Genomic DNA, 20,002 nt, shown 5'->3' with positions numbered 1-20,002 from the left:
GACAGGTGCCTACGATATGAAAGCAGATGAAATTTTCAAGTGCTGTTTGACAACTGAACAAACTGAAGAGGCAGGTCATTCTGCACAACACTAAATATGATGATGATTTTTTTTTTTTTTTTACAGAAAATAAAGGGGTGGGGGAGGGGACGCTTTCACTAACCTCCTGGCTTGAATTCTTATTTTGACATTACTTAGCTATAAGCCTGTGTTTTGAAGAATCCAGAAGAAAATTGTGATCTGCATTCTTGCTTGACCAAACATCCCCAGATGGCCCCAGTTTGGTACATGCGGCTTGCAAATACAGCTTTCCTCAGTTGTGACAGACATTAAGACACTGTGTGTTTTTTGTTTTTAAGAACTTCCCTTGGTATTTTTTGTGTGTGTGTGTGTCAACAACATTTTTGTATTCCAAATGCTTTCCTCTAGATGCAGCAGCCTTACAAATGTTACTCATCAGCTATTACGATAGTGTGTTTTAAAGGAAATTTTCATGTAAAGTTGAACAAACAATCCAATTTCAGAATTTGCTCTGTAGTGGTAAACATCACAAAGAATAGTGCATCAATAATTTGATGGGTGTACCATGCTGCAATTGTCAACCATTACATTGTTTATTTGATCTCCCTCCTTGTATTTTTCCCAGTACAGCTGATGTAGCCTGTACTATATTTTGTGCAGATGTGCTCTTGATAGAGGTTGTCCTCTTTGTGTTTTTCAAGAGAGTGCAATATATTGGAAAAATATTTCTTCTAATGTTCTAAAAGCTTTAAATGCAGTTAGCTAGTCTAAAAGCCATTGAAATACACTGGGAATGCTTTATTTTGGTATTTCATTCAACCAATGCTAATCCTCACTCCTAAACTGGGAACCAGTGTTAGGGGATCACCTGAGGAACAACTGCTCCAGAGCACTGGCTGTAAAATTCTTGTGTACAGAGTGCAGATAAAATTCATTTATAGGCAGATTTGAGGTAAGCTTTAGCTTAGTTTGTATGTTACATGGTTATCTGTATCAGTCTTGTTATGAGATTGGTCTTGATGTGTATATGAGAATGATGAATATTCATTCATTTTACCACTTATCTGCCACTTTTTCAAATTATTATTCTTTCCTTAATATCTGCTTTTGGCCTAACTTAAATGAAGAGTCATCATTAATACAGCATTTTACCAAAATCTGCATGATCTATTATCAACTTCAAGGCTTTTCTTATTTTATGCACATTTTGCTCTTTAACAACATTCTTTTCCTCTGTTTGAACAGCACTTAACTTAATAAAGTTTTGGGCACTCAAGCACTGCTATATCTACATGAACTGATAGATCCCACTGCACCACAAAGTTACACTGACACCAGAATGAGAAGTTTGTGCCTGAAACAGATAATCAGTGTCATTTCTCTTTTCAAGTATATATACTACCTCTCTGCTTTTATAGTGAACTTTTTTCCTAGTAATCCAAAGTCCATGTCTCAAAAATGAATTTCTCAACAGAATCCTGTGTTAGTGTATTTTTTTTTTTCCTGTGAAAAGTGAGACATTTCTGGGTCTGGGTCATTTCTCATACAGAGAAAGCTCTTAATGACATCTGTGCAAACAAGCAGAAAGATAAACGAAGAAGTTGTTAGTGGCAAATCTAAGGCTGGCTGTATAGTGTCCATGCAGTATAATCCTTGAGACATCTATCTTTCATTCAGTCTGTGCACACCATTGTATGTTGGCAAGCAACCAATGTTAACTTCTCCATATCTATCAGATGTTGGGAGTGGGATGCCCTGTTCTGTTAAGTCCAATCATAAATTTTCTTAGACACTGCAAGTATTTGCAAATAAAAGTGTCTTGTCCTACATTCATTCCTTACTGAATTTTTGCATCATGATCTGTTTTGATAACTTCGGGACTTTGGGATACTTTGTGACAGAAGAAGCTCAGGTGAAGATCTCTCTACTTGCTTAGCTTTTCTTAGAAGCTGCAGGAAGAGTTAGATCTTGGAAATTTGAAATGAAAAAGTACGAGCCTGATTAAAAACTCCATGCTGCCTAGATTTAAAAGGCAAGGGTAGTACTGTTTAATATTCATAAATATGAAATTTTACTTATCCACTTGTCAGCCAGCAACTCAATTTCAATTCCTAACAAAACAAAGGTTGAAAACAACACCAACTACCAGGGGAAGAGAAAGACTAATAGGCTTTCAAGAAAGCATGTAAAAACAGTATTTCCAATTCTGCAGACATGTTTTTAACTTCGTGCAAGGTTCGAATTACATTCAGAAGGGAGTACTCATCTGCTAATTTATATTGCATCGGTGTTGGCAGGATTGAAATGCCGATGTACAAAGCCTGAGTACGTGGCAGGCAAGGTCATGTGCAAGTACCTGAAGGTTGTACATAAAGAGAGGGCAAAGGATTTGTTCAAGCAGCAACACTGAAATTAATAGTGTGAAAATAAGAAAGGGCAAAGCTCCTTGACGGTAAAATCAATGTGGGTGTAGAATAATCTGCCCCAAGGGAAGCAGAAAAGCCTAGATCATTTTTCACATTTAAAAACAAATCTACCAGTCTTAAGTACTACAGGGAATAACACTGCAATGCTGGGGGAGAAACTGAAAGAGGGGTGATGGGAAAAGAGCCAAACAGTGAGCCTCTGCTAGCTTACATGCCTGTGCTTCTTGAGGAGCTGCTCACAGCCCAACACCATGGAGCTGTACCTGAGCCCACATCAGCTTTCACCCAGCCTGACTCACAGGCTGGGTGAAGGTCTCTTCCTCTGCTTTCTTAAGGCTGTCTCTGGAGCTAGAAAGTTGTTTGATGTTTGGCAGTGTTGTCTGATTCTTTTCTCTTTTTTTTTTTTTTTTTTTTTTTTTTTAAATTTACTTCCCATAGTAACTTTCCCTCTTAGAGTTGATGCACTACCTCAGCTATAGATCCTGCTGATAAACCTTTGTACACGTCAACCTGTCTCAGCACCGTTCGTGCAACAGCAATGATGATGAGAGAGTCTCAGAGATCAACAATCATATTACTATGGACTTGGCAGACTTTTGTGACCATCTGATTGCCTGCCCAGGCCCACAGCTTTCCACAGGGAACATTTCAGTACCTCTGTCAACTCAACCTTCATTCCTCAGTTTTGACCAGATATTTTCTCAAATCTTTTTTTTTAAACCCTAATTGCCATTTAACTGCTGGTGCTTCCTCACATTTGAAAATGAAACTGAGGATTTTGGTCACCCCTATGCAATCTTTTGAGTTAATTCACTAGTAAATAAAACTGCAGAAGATGTTAGTTAGCTAATACAGTATAAACAACACAAAACCTGCTCCTTTATCACTATTCTTTGTAATTTATCATTTATTACCATGGCTATAAACTACTATATAAAATTTTCTTTTGCATAAACAATGGGCTAAATAAGGACCTTTGTTACACTTCTTTTGTAAAATAGTAGTGGAGAAGGATTTACAATACCTACATGCCTTCAGACCATTCACTGAAAGCTAATCAGAGCAGACTTACTTTGCAACTGCCCTTTTGAGTTAAAAGGAGGTAGGTGACTGGGGTAGCAGACTGAATGATGGCAAAGATCTCACTCAGGAGACAGTCAGTCATATCAGGTTCATTACTTTCATTTAAAATGTTTATATGTTTGAGCTTTACAGCTAAAAAACATACAAAATAAAGTGATAGGCAAGCAAAACCAAAGTCACTGTAAGAGACTGGTGCAAGGCTTGTGCAGGAAGTTCATCTCCCATATATTCCAGTAATGCACCTCATACTGGCAGTCTCACAGATGGAATATCAGATTAAATGGACTTTGGATTTGACCCAGTTTGGCATTTCCTGTGTTCCTATAACCTTCAAAACATGGCCTGTGAGTCACAAAGTCAATCAGCATTAAATGGCTTGAATTTGAGTGAGACAGAAATAAAGATGTGAAATATGGAGACCGTAACATCTTGGTGAGCATTAACGCTTAACTCCACTCTTCTAGAGTTCTGTGTGAATATTTTTCTGTTTCTAATTCCTTGAATCTATTGCCAACACTATCCATTTTTATTTTTGAACCACTGGAATGCAGTTCCTGAGGTGCTTTTCAGAAGAATAGCCAAACAGCTATGAAATTACCTATACATACATGCAGATCTCCTACCATTTGATTCAGGGCATTAGACAACAAGCTATAAAAATAGCATACATATGAAGTTAAACTCAGCACAAATTTCTGCTGGAACAGCTTAGAAGAAAAGCAATTAACGCTCAGCTGTAAACTTAGGTATTCTATCTGTGCTAGCAAATTTTCACCCTCTTGTATTTAATCTGTGACCAATTTAAACTTTTTAACCCTTATGTCAGCAACTCTCCAACTTTCCTCTTACCTAAGCAGGATGGCACAGTTTTATAATGGCACAGAAAACACTTATTGATATTCTTATTCCTAACATTGCGGCCACGTAAGAAGCAGTGTTATCTCATAAATAAACTTCACACAATTATCAGGTTGAAAATCTATGAGATTAATGTATTTTAATTGCTCATTAACTGCAGAAATGACTCCACCAGTATTTCTTTGACTGATAAGCTGCCAACAAGCAGCAATATTTTTGACCATCTGGATATAGTTCAACTCCAAAACCTTTGTTCTCACATTTGAAACTCTATTCAATTAAGCTTACAAATTTTAGACATTTATAGTCTGTATTTCTCAATGAAATGAAAAATGGCTTTTTTTTTTTTTTTTTTTTTTTTAAATGGCTTTTTTAAAAAATGGCTTTTAATGGCTTTTTTTTTTTTTTTTTTTAAAAAAAAGAATTTTTCCACTGGATTATAAAAGAAAGCTATTAGAATATATTTCTTCACTTCAGGTGTGTAAAAGCCTCAAATTTGACCTGACAGTGTTTTCCACAGTTCCTCGAACTGTTTCATCACTTTAAAGAAAAAACGTGTTCCTTAAGGCATGCCAGTTCCCTGCTATAATCAACAATGCTACAGAGGAATAAATCAAAACTGAGGGCTTGTTTTCATTTACTTCCATTTGTGATCACAACACAACAGGCATTACTATTAAATTAATGTAAGTTTTTGTAGAGTGCCTCAGCATACCCTGGAGCAACAAGACAATATACAGTTAAATTTTCCTGGCTATGTGTTGTTTTATCAACTGAATTTCATTTGATTGCTTCAGCACGTGAGTGAACTAGATGCTGATAACTGCAGTATTTCCAATGTCCCTTGCAGAAATGCTGAACAAAATGTGTTTAGCTCAAGGGGAATGAACAGGGCAGCCCACTAATATGGGCTTAGGTCAAAACAGATGTGCCTGGCAACAGCTCCAGCTGTCGTGAAATGTGAAGACAGGACTATGAAGGAGGTGAAAATGTGTGGAAAGGCAAGTACAGATGGACAAATGAGCCCCATCTTTCCTCTGCCATGGGGAGGAGCAGCCTTCTCCAAGATATGGGCTGCAGAAACAGTGCTGAGATCTAATTCTTTTACGACCCCCACTGGTACCCCCATTTCTGAGGTTGTGCAGCCTCTGGCAGAACTTAAATACAACAAAGAAAAAACTGGAAGCAAGACAACATCAGAACAATATAAAGAGCTTACTGCTCCTCTGCCCTGCACTGGAAAGCTTCACACCAAATTTCTGAAGAGCAGCTTCAGACCTACTAATGCCTTGTGCCAATACAAAGTCTTTGTGCAGAAAATACCTCTGCTCAGCAATTTTCTTCTAATACTTTTCAACAGCCTTCTTTGGCTCCTTATGAAGACCTACCTAGAGGTCATATGGGTTGTAAGAGGAATTTTTGCAACATGGTTTCACATGGCTTTTTTATTCTTGTCATTCATTTCCATTTTGTCATAGAGGAAGCATTCTTGAATGCTTGCTGAAGAGTAACAGCTAAAATTCAATATTGCAGAAACAAAGCTTTTGTAAAAGATTTTATGTCAATTAGTAATGGAGATATAAAACCAGAAATTTTATGACATGACTGATTTCCAAAGTTTATTTTAAGAAGCAAACATGAAAATTTGTTCTTATTCTCTGGTTACAGCAAAGCAAATTTCAATCATTCTAAGACGGGGGAGTGTACAGTAAAATACTGATTCACAGCTCCTAAAAGAAATGACATGCAGAATGATTTTCTATAAAAAGCTCGCTTCTGAGTAGAAGGGGGTTTTCTTGTCTGTAGTTTTTTCCACCTATAGCTCTACAATTAAAGAAGTTCAGGATCTTGCACCGTCTTTGCAGCAACAGCATAGTTTTTACTGACACCGCAGGAGCTATACACTGGGCTGAGCAGGGAGCTTACCCCCACGTATTTCTAGATAGCTTCATCTATGGACCCAAACGTATCCAAGCATTTACATTTTACACTTGGAAAAGTGGTGCCAGAAGACTTTATGCAGACTATCTGTCTTCACAGAATCACAGAACTGTAGGGGTTTGACGGGACCTTGAGAGATCATCGGGTCCAACCCCCATGCCAACGGCCAACACCCCTGAGCAGGCTACCCAGGTAGGCGTCCAGATGGGCCTTGAATATCTCCAGAGAAGGAGACTCCACAACCTCCCTGGGCAGCCTGTTTTAGTGCTCCGTCACCCTCACTGTGAAGAAGTCCATTCGCATGTTGGTGCGGAACTTCCTGAGCTCCATTACCCCTTGTCCTGTCCCCATAAACCACTGAAAAGAGGTTGGCCAAATCCCTTTATCTCCCACATTTCAGATATTTATAAACATTGATGAGATCCCCTCTGTCTTCTTTTCTCGAGGCTGAACAGACCCAGGTCTCTCAGCCTTTCTTCATAGGGAAGATCACCTCCCTTGACCTGCTGGCCACACTCCTTTTAATGCATGCCAGGATCCCATTGGCCCTCTTGGCCACGAGGGCACACTGCTGGCTCATGGTCAACCTGTTGTCCACCAGGACCCGCAGGTCCTTCTCCTCAGAGCTCCTCTCCAGCAGGTTGTCCCCCAGCCTGTATTGATACGTCTGGTCGTTCCTTCCCAGGTGCAGAACTCTACATTTGCTCTTATTAAACCTCATTTGATTTCTTCCTGCCCAAGTTATTAGTACCTCTTTTTATTAGGTTATTAATAGCATTTTTTTTTTTTTCCACTGCAACTACTAGTGCAAAGATCAGTCCAGAAGAAATGGCAGAGATGATTAAGTTAGCTCTGAAACTGCATAGTCTGGATACAGCCCTGTGGTCCTTAACTTTGGATTATTGTATCTGATCAAGATTAAATGGATAAAGCTGTCATGCCTTGTCCTTGTCATGCCACAGCCTCATGGAGAACTGAAGAGTGATAACTGTCTCACTGTGCATTATAATGGCTGCTCTGTGTTTTAGAAGGGCACCCAGCTAAGGCTCACAGAAACAGGATTTATTGCATCTGACTTTGAACAGGTACACTGTAGGTGCCTGTGGCAAAGACAGTGACCCCAGGCTCACTTCAGGCAGTGGTTGACCACATCTCTTTCAGGCAGCAGAGACAGGCTGGGGTTCTGGACCATGAAGAAAGAAAGAGCTCTTTAATATGGTAAAGAGCTCTTTAATATGGTATTTTTGAGTTGGAGAAATATTAATTTATGAGACAGCAAATTCATTTTATATAAAGACCAGCTAATATTTTACAATGTTTATATAATTGTCCCAACATCATGTGTAACTAATATTTCTGGAGGAAGTCATATTTAAAGCTTTCTAGACATTCAGGCAAAATTGTCTGATGGGTAGAAGCCAAGCTAAAACATTATGACCCATCTTTGCTATTTACATCTTTTCTGGAAGTTTATAAATAAATGCCTAATCAACGCATATTTTAGCTAGAAATTATCACCTTAAACAAATTATTTTTAATATCAGTAGGTGTCCAATAAATGTTTGGTGCTGAGACAATAAAACATTTTTCTTTGGGGAAAATTGTGATGTGTTTGTTGGGGTGTTATTGAAGACCCATTTTGTTTATACAGTCAGGGCCACACTGTAGCATTCTGGATGCTAAATGTTATGAGGAATGATAAGTTATTAGGAATCATAACAAAATATTTTATTCTATTTTATTTTTAATGCAACTGAATAAATCTAACAGTCCTTAGCAAAAACATATACTAGGGCTCAGGCCAGCTTCTCTACTGCATTTAATGGGAAAGGTTTTTTTGCCTTCAGCACACTGGAAACATGACATAATGGACCTAAAACAGAAAACTAAATCAATTGATACTGCAAGTGGAAGCAGCATCAAGGAATGGAAAAACAAACAAAAAACCCTAAAATTTAATTACACAACAAAGTTGGACTTTACATTTCAAATGCTCAGAATTAGTCAGAATTGACAGAATAGGCCTTACAGGAAAACTGTAATCTCCTACAGCCTTCTGCTAATAAAGGATTATCTACATTTTAACAAAGGCTAGCTAAAAAAAATTTGGACTGAACTAAAGTGCTTTGACAGTCACAGTGCAGAGTAAGCAGCAGAATCATGAATTTTCATGATCTCATCTGGGATCACATTAGTGGGACATATATCTGCAGGACAAGGAGGTTCAGTAAATGCCCATAGCCCCTGGTCCTTGCCAGGGCTATGCTGCAGGCTCGTCTGTGCCTTGTGTCCATCCCACCTTGCCTTGCTGATTTTGTGTCTGGGTTCGATTTTGGACGTGGAAAGTTGATATGGACTTTTCTGGGAGCCACAGGGCTGTGGACCAACCTGGATTGTTGCCACCAGATTTGATGTTCATGCTGTGGGACTGCCTTGACACCCCGTGGAGCACCTTTCTCCTGATGTACCCTGCCACCATCAGTCCTTTTCTGGGTAGGTTTTTGTGCTCCAGATGATATCCTTGGTAGCTGAGATCTGACTACAGCTCACTCTGCCCTCTTTAGCACATTTTTAAAAATAGCAATAAGTATAGAAATAGAACAACAACACTGCAGCTGCATTATTCACTGGCTGCTCCTCACAAATTACAGCAGTGTCAATCTAGAAAAAAATATAAAACTACTGGATTATGCAGGCTAAAAACAGACACAGACAGACTGCTGCTAGGCACCTTGCTCCCAGGCATACGTACCTCAAATTTCTGAAGATTACAGCTGTACAAATCAATGCTCCTTTTTTAGGCAGTTGTTGGAATACCAGTTGGAGATCAAGTTTTAACTGAACTGAGCACTTACTCCAGTAAGGGTACTCAGATTTCTTTGAATCCCCCCACAAGCAGCCTTCCCCATTAGAAAGAAACAAGAAAGTAGAAAGACTGGTGGAGCAGAGGTAAGTCAGGCCAGATTGGCAAGAAGAGAGAAATCTGGCTGAGACTGAGAATAAAGAATTGTGTGTCAGTGCCTACGCCACCTTCAGTAACCCTCCTTCATATCATCCTTGCAGGTAGGAGTATACTGCTTCATTTTTGTTCAAGCTCTCTTCTTAGTAAATTGCTCCACCTGTGAACCCACACGTTCTGTTGTTTGACACGTCCATTGTCTTTTCCTCAGCATCAGTCGCTATTTTCTGACCACAAAATTTAGAGGAGGAAAAAAAAAAAGGCAGACTCCCTCCTTTTCTCTTTTCATACATTTACAGATATACATACACATCAAGGTGTACAGAAATGTTATTGCCAATCCAGCATCTCTCCTTTCACTACCATTTAGCTGCTGACTTGAAGGTATTCCAAAAACAAACATGAGGAAGGAAAGGAAGGAACTGTGTGGATTACTTTATAAGGAAAACCTTATGAGTACATTTTTTTTTTTTTGGATATGTGCTGAGAGACTGGAAGAGGCATGAATTTGTTTCTTTGGGAAATAAAATTGGTTATTTACCAATAAAAAACATTCTGGAGTCACTGGCTAATTAAGGGGTGAAATGAAAAGGCATATAGTATTTTAAAAAAATAAAAAAAATTCTGTTTAACTATTTTTCTGTTTTACCTAAACATTATGCTTCAGGATAGTGCAATACTTCTCAGGGACAAGAAACATCCATGAATATTAGAAAAAAAATGAGGTGTTGACAAAGGTCTTTCCAAGAGCCACAGTTTCTGCTATAAAAATATTTTCAAGAGACAGTCAAGAAAGTGTATATAATCTGACAGTGAGAAAAGCAAGAGATGCTATTTCTGTCTCCTGAAAGACTGGTTGTAATTACAACAGTTAAGAAAAAAGTAGATTACTGGCTTGTCTCTTTCTCCTCTGTAATATTTCTGTCATTGTTTGGCATTCTTTTAATTCAGTAAAAATCTGAAAAGCCCTCAGCCACTGTAGGTTTTAGTATTAATAAAACAAAGTCTGCTCTTGCTAAGCCTGAAGCTTGTGGTAGGCATAATTACTAAGAGTTCAGTATGCTGCTTTGATAGATACTACTCCAGTAGCTTCCTTCAATATAAACATTTTATATAAACCTTTGTGCTGCTCATTTTCCACTGGTTATCCGTAGACCAGTTGGCCCCATAGACTGAGAGAGCATATGTTTAGGAAATGAACTATTTTAATTTAAATTCATTTGTGCTTTTGCAAGTTTGAACCTTTAAGGTAACCAGTATCCTGGAAATGCTGCCCTTTGCTGCAGTAACATAGAGCAGCCTTTGGGAATTTGGTGGATGGCCTGGTTGTTTTGATATGACACCCATGTTATTTAACAACTGGAAAAAGCTGTGAAGATCATTACTTCATTATGTAGATGAAGCTAGAGAATGAACTTGTTCAACCCAACTGAGGCACGATCAGTGTTTGAGTAAATGAAGCTGTTTATATCAGTCTTGTATTATTTTCCTTATTATGTAGGTGATAGCATTTCTGACTGATTTGATATCTTTAAAAACATTAGTAGGATCTAGGAACCTGATGATTTTTTTATTTTTTTTTTTTTAATTTAACATAAGCTGTACTAATGTTTCATTTGCTGCTTATACAATAAATGATATATCTGAAACTGAACAAGTAAGTTTATTTTGCTCTAGGTGAAGGGACTAGAAAACAAGACTTAAAAGGAGCAGCTGAGAGAATTCAAGTCTATTAGTCTGGAGAAGAGGAAACTGAAGGGAAACCTGATCGCTCTATGACTAACTGAAAGGAGGTTGCAGTGAGTTGGGTGTAGTCTTTCTTCTCAGGTGACAAGTGATAAGATACGAGAAAATGGTCTCAAGTTGTACCAAGGGAGGTTTAGATAGGACATTAGGAAAAAATTCTTCATGAAACAGTGGTCAAGCACTGGAAAAGGCTGCCCAGGGAGTCCCCATCCCTGGAGGTATTTAAGAGATGTGGATGTGGTCCTGCGAGACATGGTTTAGTGATGGGACTTAGTAGGTCAGGTGGATGGATGGACTTGGTGATCTTGAAGGTCTTTTCCAACCTATATGATTCTATGAAAAGTAGACATGTTGGGTTAAGCCAACAGAGATCTAGTTAGCCCAGGAACTTTTTCCCCTCTTATAACCTCCCTGCTTCATGAAATGAACAATTAGTATGTCCTGAGCTACATGAACACAGAGTTAAAAGTTGTCACTAGATCCACTGCTTGAAAACTTATCTAATTCCTTTTTAATTTATTTATGCTTTGTACATAATCCTGTTGTGATGGGCATCAGAATTTAATTTTGCATTGTAAAAAAAGGTACAAAGGCCCAATTGTACTAAGGCCTGATTTAAACTCAAGACCATAAGATTTCACTAGTGCTCTCTAACTGAGTTTCACATTCCCTGTTTTTGTATTCATCCTGATTGTTTATGTTTTCTAATCCACAAGCCATGGACTGGAGGATTCTAATGAAATGAATTGAAAGTGGTATAAATATTCTAAATCATACTTAAAAAAATACTAGTAACTTTCTATATGAGGTAACACACTCAAGTTTGATTAGAAAAAGAGGAAATTTGGGGCCTTTGAAGAGGTTATCCTTTAGCTATTCACAACTTAACAGGTTTATCAACTGTATTGCTGAGTGTTCTTAAACACCTTCTTAATGAGACACAAGAACCCAACCAACAAATGTCACACAGTCTATAATACTGCATTTTTATCATATCTCTGAATATGGGATTAAAAATAAGGTACAAACAAATGAAAACACATAAGACTTGAAGCTGGTAAAATATCCAGACAATTCATATTTTAAAATCAAAGAGAGAATTTAGCTCAAAGAATTTTTTTCACTCTCTCATAAAGAAAAAAAGTCTGTGGCTTATTAGCTCTTAAGCATTGCTTCTATAAGGAAAGAAAGTATTTGGGGCTACCAAGATAATTCATATAAAAACACAATACTATGAACCTTCTACCTGTGCAAAATGTTGAAGCAGTTTCTGTATTCAGTTATTTATTTATTTATATTTTAAAAGTTTCCATGCATATCCCCTGGCCAAATTTAGAAACATCACATGAAATGCTATTCTCCCAATTTCATCTTTAGGGTAAATTAAACTGGAAGGAAATTTCTCTCACTTGTCCACATGTACATATGAGTTCAAAGGTGCAACAGACACTCATAAGCCCCTTCCTATCTGAATTTTAGTTTGATTTCCAAACAGAAGAGTTCTCCTGGGCTTACTGCAGCCTTGTTTAGCTGTGCTGAATTTCTTCCAGATTAAAAAAAAAAAAAAAAAAAAAAAAGTAAAACATGCCCTGTTAGACAGCTTATGTCACTTCTTTTTGAACACTGAAAGACTAAATGGAAATGCTGATCACAGACCCACGCATACATATATGTGTATGCAAACACCATATTTTACATGATGGTGCTTAGTTTAACTGTGGACACTTTTACCCTTTATGCTCTTTCAAATACAATTCTACATTACCTTTTCCCAAAAAGTCTTGATTTTTTTTTTTTTTTTTTTTTTTTTTGTGTAGACAAAAGCAAATTTTAGCAAATACTAACAATAGAAAGTATGTTCCCAAAAGGATACAACAGTCTTGATCTGTAATTATGCAATTTATGCATACTGAAACAAACATTGATATGAAGAGCAAGAAGATTAATGTTACACTGATGACAAAAAAGGAAAAACAATTTGGGGAATCAAGAGGTAATTAAATTTTTGACAGACTCTCTTGAATAAGGACCATTAGTTATATGAATGATTTATTCCCCTAAGGTTTTGATTATATACAGGAAATAGGCATTTAACAAGTGATTTCATTGGCAATATGAAGAATATTATTTCCCAAAATAAATGATAAAGTTAATTTACAGGGTTGTAGAGAGTGGCCATTTCAAATTTAAAAATGTAGTTCTGACTCCTGAAGAAACATGATGAGATAAAGAAGTCCTTTCACAATGCTGTCTATTATGTATTTTATAGCAAGTTACTTGCATATGCAAATAATACGCAGAGCCTGAATTATGATTCCATGCACCTTATAGATCTGGAAATTTGTTTCCATTGGTGCAATTATTCTGCATTCGCATTAAACTCAGGAACTGTTGTGCATGGCAGTAAGGGAAGTATTTGCAAATTGCAACTCTGAAATATTAGTTTGCTGGCATTTGGAGGCTTGGGAAGCACTGCGCTAGGAACTGCTTCTCAATGAGAGGATCTTTTCATCCTGCTAATCTGTTATAGTCTGAAGTGAAAGGACAGGATAAAATGGAAAAAAAATATGTATTTTTATCCTCATTACGGAGTGAAAATGAAGCAAGAAGAGATTAAGAGTGAGAATTCCAAACTAGGTAGAAGACCACAAGAACTACAGGTCTGGAAGGGACCTACTGAACCACTTATTTTTTGCTCCTTTCTAGCTCCTACCTATAACTGTGTCTTCTGATCTTTCAGTTTTCACCCTGAATTGTGTTTTCCGGAGCCAAATGGGACTTTTTGTTTGTGGCTTCAGAAGTACTCTCTCGGTTTTATCACTGAAGCTCTCAGTTGTAAATCCCACCCACATCAACTTTGTTTCAAAACCAAATCCCTGCAAAAGTAATATCAAGTGAATACTCTACTGCTAACATGTAAGCTATACTTAAGCAGAAAATTATACCCCCACAGCCAGTACTGTGGTCATTTTTCATGTTCAGAGTCTTGCCAGCCAGACGGTAATGTGTAAGGTATTAAATATCATACCAGTGAAAACAGTCAACTGCTGGGCACAATAAAGCTATGCTGAAGAGTGATAACAGCAGAAACGCTGTTCTGGTGAGGTAGTGCTGGTGGGAAGGTACTTGCAGATTTGGTGTTTACTAGCCCACTGTGTCTGCTGTGAAACACACCTGTGTTCAATGTCTGTCACAATTGTCAAAGCAGAATGTCCCAAAACCTAAATTTTGCTTTCAGGACTCTAACATTCAACCTTTATTTTGAGATATATGAGCTTTTGAAAACAGGAAATTTTTATTTCCTGCCCTGCTCTATTAAACATATATCCATATATACTTCTTTTTAAAATCTACCCTCATATTATATTTCTGTCTATATATTGCTATATTGCAGACTTTTGATGCAACAACCTCAATATTTCTCATGCTGCTGAAATTTTCTCTACTCTGAAACATATGAGTACAAAGTGCAACTTCAAGAGGTTTTGTTATTTACGTACCCCTTTTGCATCAATTACACCAGGCTTCGCATTGAATTTCACCGTCTTCAAACGGGCACGCTCCTTTCTTTCAACTCTGTGGAAAAGAAAACATAAATAAGGAATCACATGTTGATTAGAGCAGTGTTTTGTATGATGCGTTTGATATCTGATCTCCTAAGACCTCTGGTGGCTTATTATGCGTGAACAGAACATCTAAAGCAAATTTTACAAACTGGGAGAGATGTCAGATCACTTCCTCAGCCAATAGCACTTTGCTGGAAAACACAGGACTGACTTTAAGGAGCCTTAGCTCTCTTACACCAGCACTCCCTCCCAACACACAAGGAGATGTGGTAAAAGTGCATTAAGGATTTACCTTCTCTGGTTTAAGCTGTCCAGAAATTATGCAACATTTATGGTTCTGTGGTTAGAGGAACAAAAGAGGGACAGACAGAGAATAAGCCATTCACCTCAGTGCTCTCAGATGTGTACTTTGGGGTACAACAAATTTCTCTCTATGAAGCCAACTTTTTCTTTTCCTATAGAGGAAGCTTTGATCCCTAGTTTACATAAAGGATGAACATTTAGATTGCCCAAATAAGGCAAAGTGAATCCAACCTATTTAAAAAAAAACACAAAACACACCATAGTTTCAGGCTCACCGACAGCTTAAAAGTTATCTTAAAATACCTTACAAAACAACATGTGACACATAGCAGTGGTGAACAATACCTAAACTCATGGCAAATGTAAACTAAAAAGGACAAAGTTTCACCTGATGGATTAAAATGTAAGAAATCAGAGTTGATGTATGTACTTTCTCACTACACCTCATTTTCCATCTACACGATAAGATGATCTACAATCATCTACAGGATCTACCATTTACTGGTCCAAGCAAAAAAATTCCGATCATCTGCCTATAATTGAAACAGCAACTCTGTTTGTCTAAGCTTATGAATTGCTCTAGGAAGTCCAAGTCAAATCCTGCAAAGCTAGCTTATAAGAGCTCAATATTGTATTTTTATTAGACAATGAATAGCTAGGGGAAAAAGAAAAAAAGAGGTTGATTATATCCTCCAAATTGGTCCAAATATGACCCTTTTTCTAACTTTCACAGTTTCCATAAAGGACATTAAAATATATTCTCTCAAATCTCTTGGTTTCTAAGTCTGGATAGCAAGATTACCTAGTTCCTTGTGAACATTTTTTTTTTAAATAAAAACTCTCATCTTTTGATAGAATGATAATTAGCACAACATGTTTCCTTTTGTCTGAGTGGGCTTATACATTTCCTACTGAAACACAGTGAATGCTGGTTACTATAGTTACAGTTTAAATTTAGAATAAATGCATTTCTCTGGAAGTGTGGAATATTCACATGGAAACAGCTCAAATGCAGTTTTCAAATTAAATCTGTGTTATTAAAAACACATGAACAGTCTTAAAGTTAAACTAGCAGATGAAGTCCCTTGATAGTATCAGTAAGAAATGAAGACTTGAGGCTGTGTAATTGCCTAAATAGGATGGATGCCTTCTGAGAAAATAATTACCTCAAATGAACGCAGTATTCTACTTATTAATCTGTGTTAACATTTACACTAATTCCAGTCCTGTCTAACTTCCTAAAACATCTGCTTTTAACTTCACTTCTTATTTACTGCATAAAGAAATTTGGAAACTAACCTTGAAGAGTGGATCTTATTTATTAAATTCTTCATAATTGCCTTAGCAGTCAGGGAGGAATGGTTGCTCTCTACAGGCGTACAAGACAGATGAGGAACTGCAGAAGCATTCTGCATTGCTTCTAGTAGTGCATAAATAATATCATTAAGTGCCATTAATCCTCCTGACAAGTGTAGCAACAGTGTTCATACATGCTTATAATGCCTGCTGAATATTACAAGCATTTCATAATCTACAAACTGTATTGAGGATAGCATACAGTGTTGTCTCCCGTTACAATTTTCCTGACACTTTTCATAATAGACATCTTTTCAGTTACTTATTATTTAGCTGAACAGTAAACTTCCAAGCCAAAATTTCATGCATCCCAGGGTGATTACAGTACTGCTGCTGCCCAAAGTGTCAACAAAATGGGTTAGCTGTTAGAGAAAAGCTGGCAGAAAATAAATGGCTTCACCCAGGATATAAAATTATTTTAAAGCACTTTGGCTCAGGTGCTCCACTGCCTTCATGTATTGGGTGAGGGACTTGAAGTGTGACAAGATGTTGCTCTGGTGTAAGGAATAAACCTCTCATTTTCCTTTAGGAATCCTCCCAGTATCCAAATATCTGAAAAGCTTTGTTTCTTTGCATGCTCTGGAGAAATTTATTAGAAATTGGTTCTCCAAAGATTCTGTCTTTGTGGTGTCCAGAGTGTAGGCTGCAGTGAACAAAGATGATTCTATAATTTCTCATCAGAGCTACTGGGACATTTTTACCATAGACAAAGGCAAAAAAAAAAAAAAGGACTAAAAATTGTTGTGAATGACAGAAAATAAAAAATATTGAATATCAGTTTTGCATGCATCATTGATCCAGCTCTTTAAATATATATTTTAATTAACTTTTAAAAGGAACATTAATTCAAGCATTTTTAGTGTTTTTTTTGAATCTTTTTCAGTCACTATATTTTAACAAAAATAAATGAGTCATTTTATCCCCAAGAAAAAGAGGAGGTTAGGCACAAAGAGTGTTTCACAGTAGCTGACATTGGGAATGCCTAAATTCTTTACACTTCTCCATTGTTTTAGCTGCTAGTACAGCCACCATCCCTTGGACAATGTTTTCAACAATCAGCTTTGGCAACTGCTTTTAAAAGAAGAAAAGTTTCACTTTAAACTGCATTCATTTTTCATTCACCACTGCTGCACAAAACTGGATTATAAAGGGATTGAGCAAAAAATTAAGTGAAGGGGAAGGATTCTTCTCTGCCAAATTCTGCAGAGACACAATATTGCAACCAAAACTTGCATGATATACATTGATCCCATGCCCCTTTCTAATTATAAATCTGTTTGGTAGAACTATGCTTACAGGTTTGAGAAAAGCAAGGACACAACTTCAAAAACTACTTCATGGCTCAAGTCCCATTGCCTGGGGGTCACTGAGGCTAAATGAGGTTTCAAGAGATGTTCAAAGATGTGACTTGGGAGCTGAAAATCTCTGAGCCTCACATGGAGACAGCCTCATCAAGCACAACTGATGAGGATTGCATCTCCTGCTTTCCACCTGCTCTTCAAGTGTAGCTCCCTGCAGAAACATTACGGTGTACAGTGAAATGGTCTAAGACCATCTGAGATCTGGGGCAGATGGAGTATATACTGTGTACTTGTTTTCTTCAGAGATGCTCATTCATGCAGGTTTCTTCCCTTACCAAAAAAAAAAAAAAAAAAAAAAAAAAAGGATAAATTGCGGTAAAAAACTTATAAGCTGTCCCAATCTACTCCATCACTACTTGTGTAACTACAGGGAGATTTAAATCTCATTAAACTCAAGGGGAAATAAGTTTTTGAGAGTGAAGTATGGCATCACTGTCTGTTGTGGCTACGCTTGCTTCCAGGGCATCTGTACTCACAGGAGAAACTTTATTTCTAGTTTATTTGCTTAGGCTTCTTGTGTGATGAAAAGAGAGTTACTGTCTCATATGGAGGAACTAGTAGAAGGACAATAATCTAAAAATACCTCTTCCAGCCTTTTGAGTAACCAGGGTGAAGTAAGACATGACCTTCCACCTGGCTTCACAACTTTGAAACTTCTCATGATAGGAGACACCTTATAATTTGTTTCTTTTTCCACTAATGATAGGGATTCATTCTCCTCTTCCCCAGTATGGCTAAAGGAGTGAAGTTCATTCAAAATATACCTCAGACTTCAATATTTCCTCACTAGCAAGTTCAAGGCTTTAGTTCCTTATGATGCTGTTCCCTTCTTACTCATTTTCTGAGTAACTTACTACTGGGATGCAACACCCAAAGGCATTGCAATGTCTAAACACCTTTCATGTCTCTTGAAAATGGGATTTTTCAAAATAAGACTTTCAGATATTTTTGTGCACTGCAAACAAGAAGAAATTGAGTAAACCTCAACTGAACATGAACTGTGAACCTTTATTGTTGGGTATTAATGGACCACTGGGAATTTTGTCAGTGCCTTTGTAAAAGCACTAATCATTCTTCTCAGTGGAGATGTAAAACAACAAGTGAGATATACATTAATCTTTAATAATTGCATTTATCATTGATGTAGGGATGCAAACAAAAAAACGGTGTCTGTAATACAATAAAATGGTTACAGTAGCCTAATTTGCATGGATTTGGCACTGAGACATTTTGTAGAATGAAAGCAACTTCCAAATCCAGTATGAGAACTGTAGTAATGAGAGTTACTACATATAATAATGCAATATAAAATGGATTTAAAAAAAAAAAAAACTTGCTACATTTTACATCTTTGTTAACATGTTTCTTCATGTCTTGCTTAGCCATTTCCATGACACCCACTTTACATTTGTTTTGCCTGCCCATCAAGTGAAAGATAAGTGAAAATGTGTAGTCCAAATATGTGGAGTCAGTGCATAGTCTTTCATTGCTTCCATTCTTTGTACTGTTTAGCTTTGTTTATGTGAGGTCTGAGTGTACCAATAAATTCCTGTTCTCCAAATTATCTTTGAGCATACCTGAAGTGGTATTTTTACAACAGAACATCAGAATTTTTCAATAGCAGAGAACATGCTGTCTTTCAGCTCTTCTCCTTCACTGACTTGCTTATAGAAAGCAGCTTATCATCTGGTCAATATTTTATGAAAATGGTAGATCTAATGCTATTAGAAAATGAATTCTCATAATACTGTAGAACAACTTAATTCTGTTTAAAAGCGAATGGCTGTTTTCCTTCAGCAGATAACTTTCCGTCATTGCAGGAGGCAGGAAGAGGATTATATATATACACATGCATATCAATTTTACTCCGTATTTATTTTTTCTCATTAGCTTAGTAAGCATAGTCAGGTAACATTTTAGACAAAGCTTACAAGATCACGCCACATTAAAAGTTTTATAATCTAAACATTAAAGTCTTAAGTGATATTTAGGAAGGTGGACAATTTGTAGGAGACCATTAAAAATAAAACTCACTTGAGTGGATAAACATGCCCTTCTGCCAGGCTGAGCAGAATAACAAATTTAAGCTGGCTTTTTGCCCACAGGGACTTCTGTGCTGAGGAAATCTCTTGTTCCTTGCCCTTAAAAATGTTCATGAAACATTGGTTTTTAATTTATTATTTTTTTTTTTTCTCCCATTTTGGTAGGAGAGTGTGGTTACACGTGTTTGCAGGGAGAATGCTGTCCATCTGACAACACAACTGTCAGGCTGGTGCTGCCGCACACCTTTAGTCAGTGATAACAGAGTTACACAATTCTTTGCAGCCACATGCACTCAAATGAGCTGAAAATGGAAATCTTGGAATTATGGTTTTGTGGCTG

At 37.1% G+C, this 20,002-nt stretch overlaps 1 protein-coding gene across 30 annotated transcripts in view; it reads right to left on the bottom strand.

The window, feature by feature from the left end:
• Nucleotides 1-20,002, bottom strand: part of DLG2 (discs large MAGUK scaffold protein 2) — a 1,046,667-nt gene that overhangs the window by 31,697 nt on the left and 994,968 nt on the right. For all 30 annotated transcript variants that reach the window (XM_084519823.1, XM_084519802.1, XM_084519813.1 and 27 more), the window contains one exon: nucleotides 14,535-14,610. In XM_084519823.1, the coding sequence (XP_084375949.1) occupies nucleotides 14,535-14,610 (76 nt within the window). The remainder of the gene's footprint in view (nucleotides 1-14,534; nucleotides 14,611-20,002) is intronic.

The sequence above is a fragment of the Aythya ferina genome (genome assembly GCF_964211825.1).
Source record: "Aythya ferina genome assembly, chromosome: 1".
Taxonomy (NCBI): Eukaryota; Metazoa; Chordata; class Aves; order Anseriformes; family Anatidae; genus Aythya; species Aythya ferina.
This window is presented reverse-complemented; position numbering and strand designations above follow the sequence as displayed.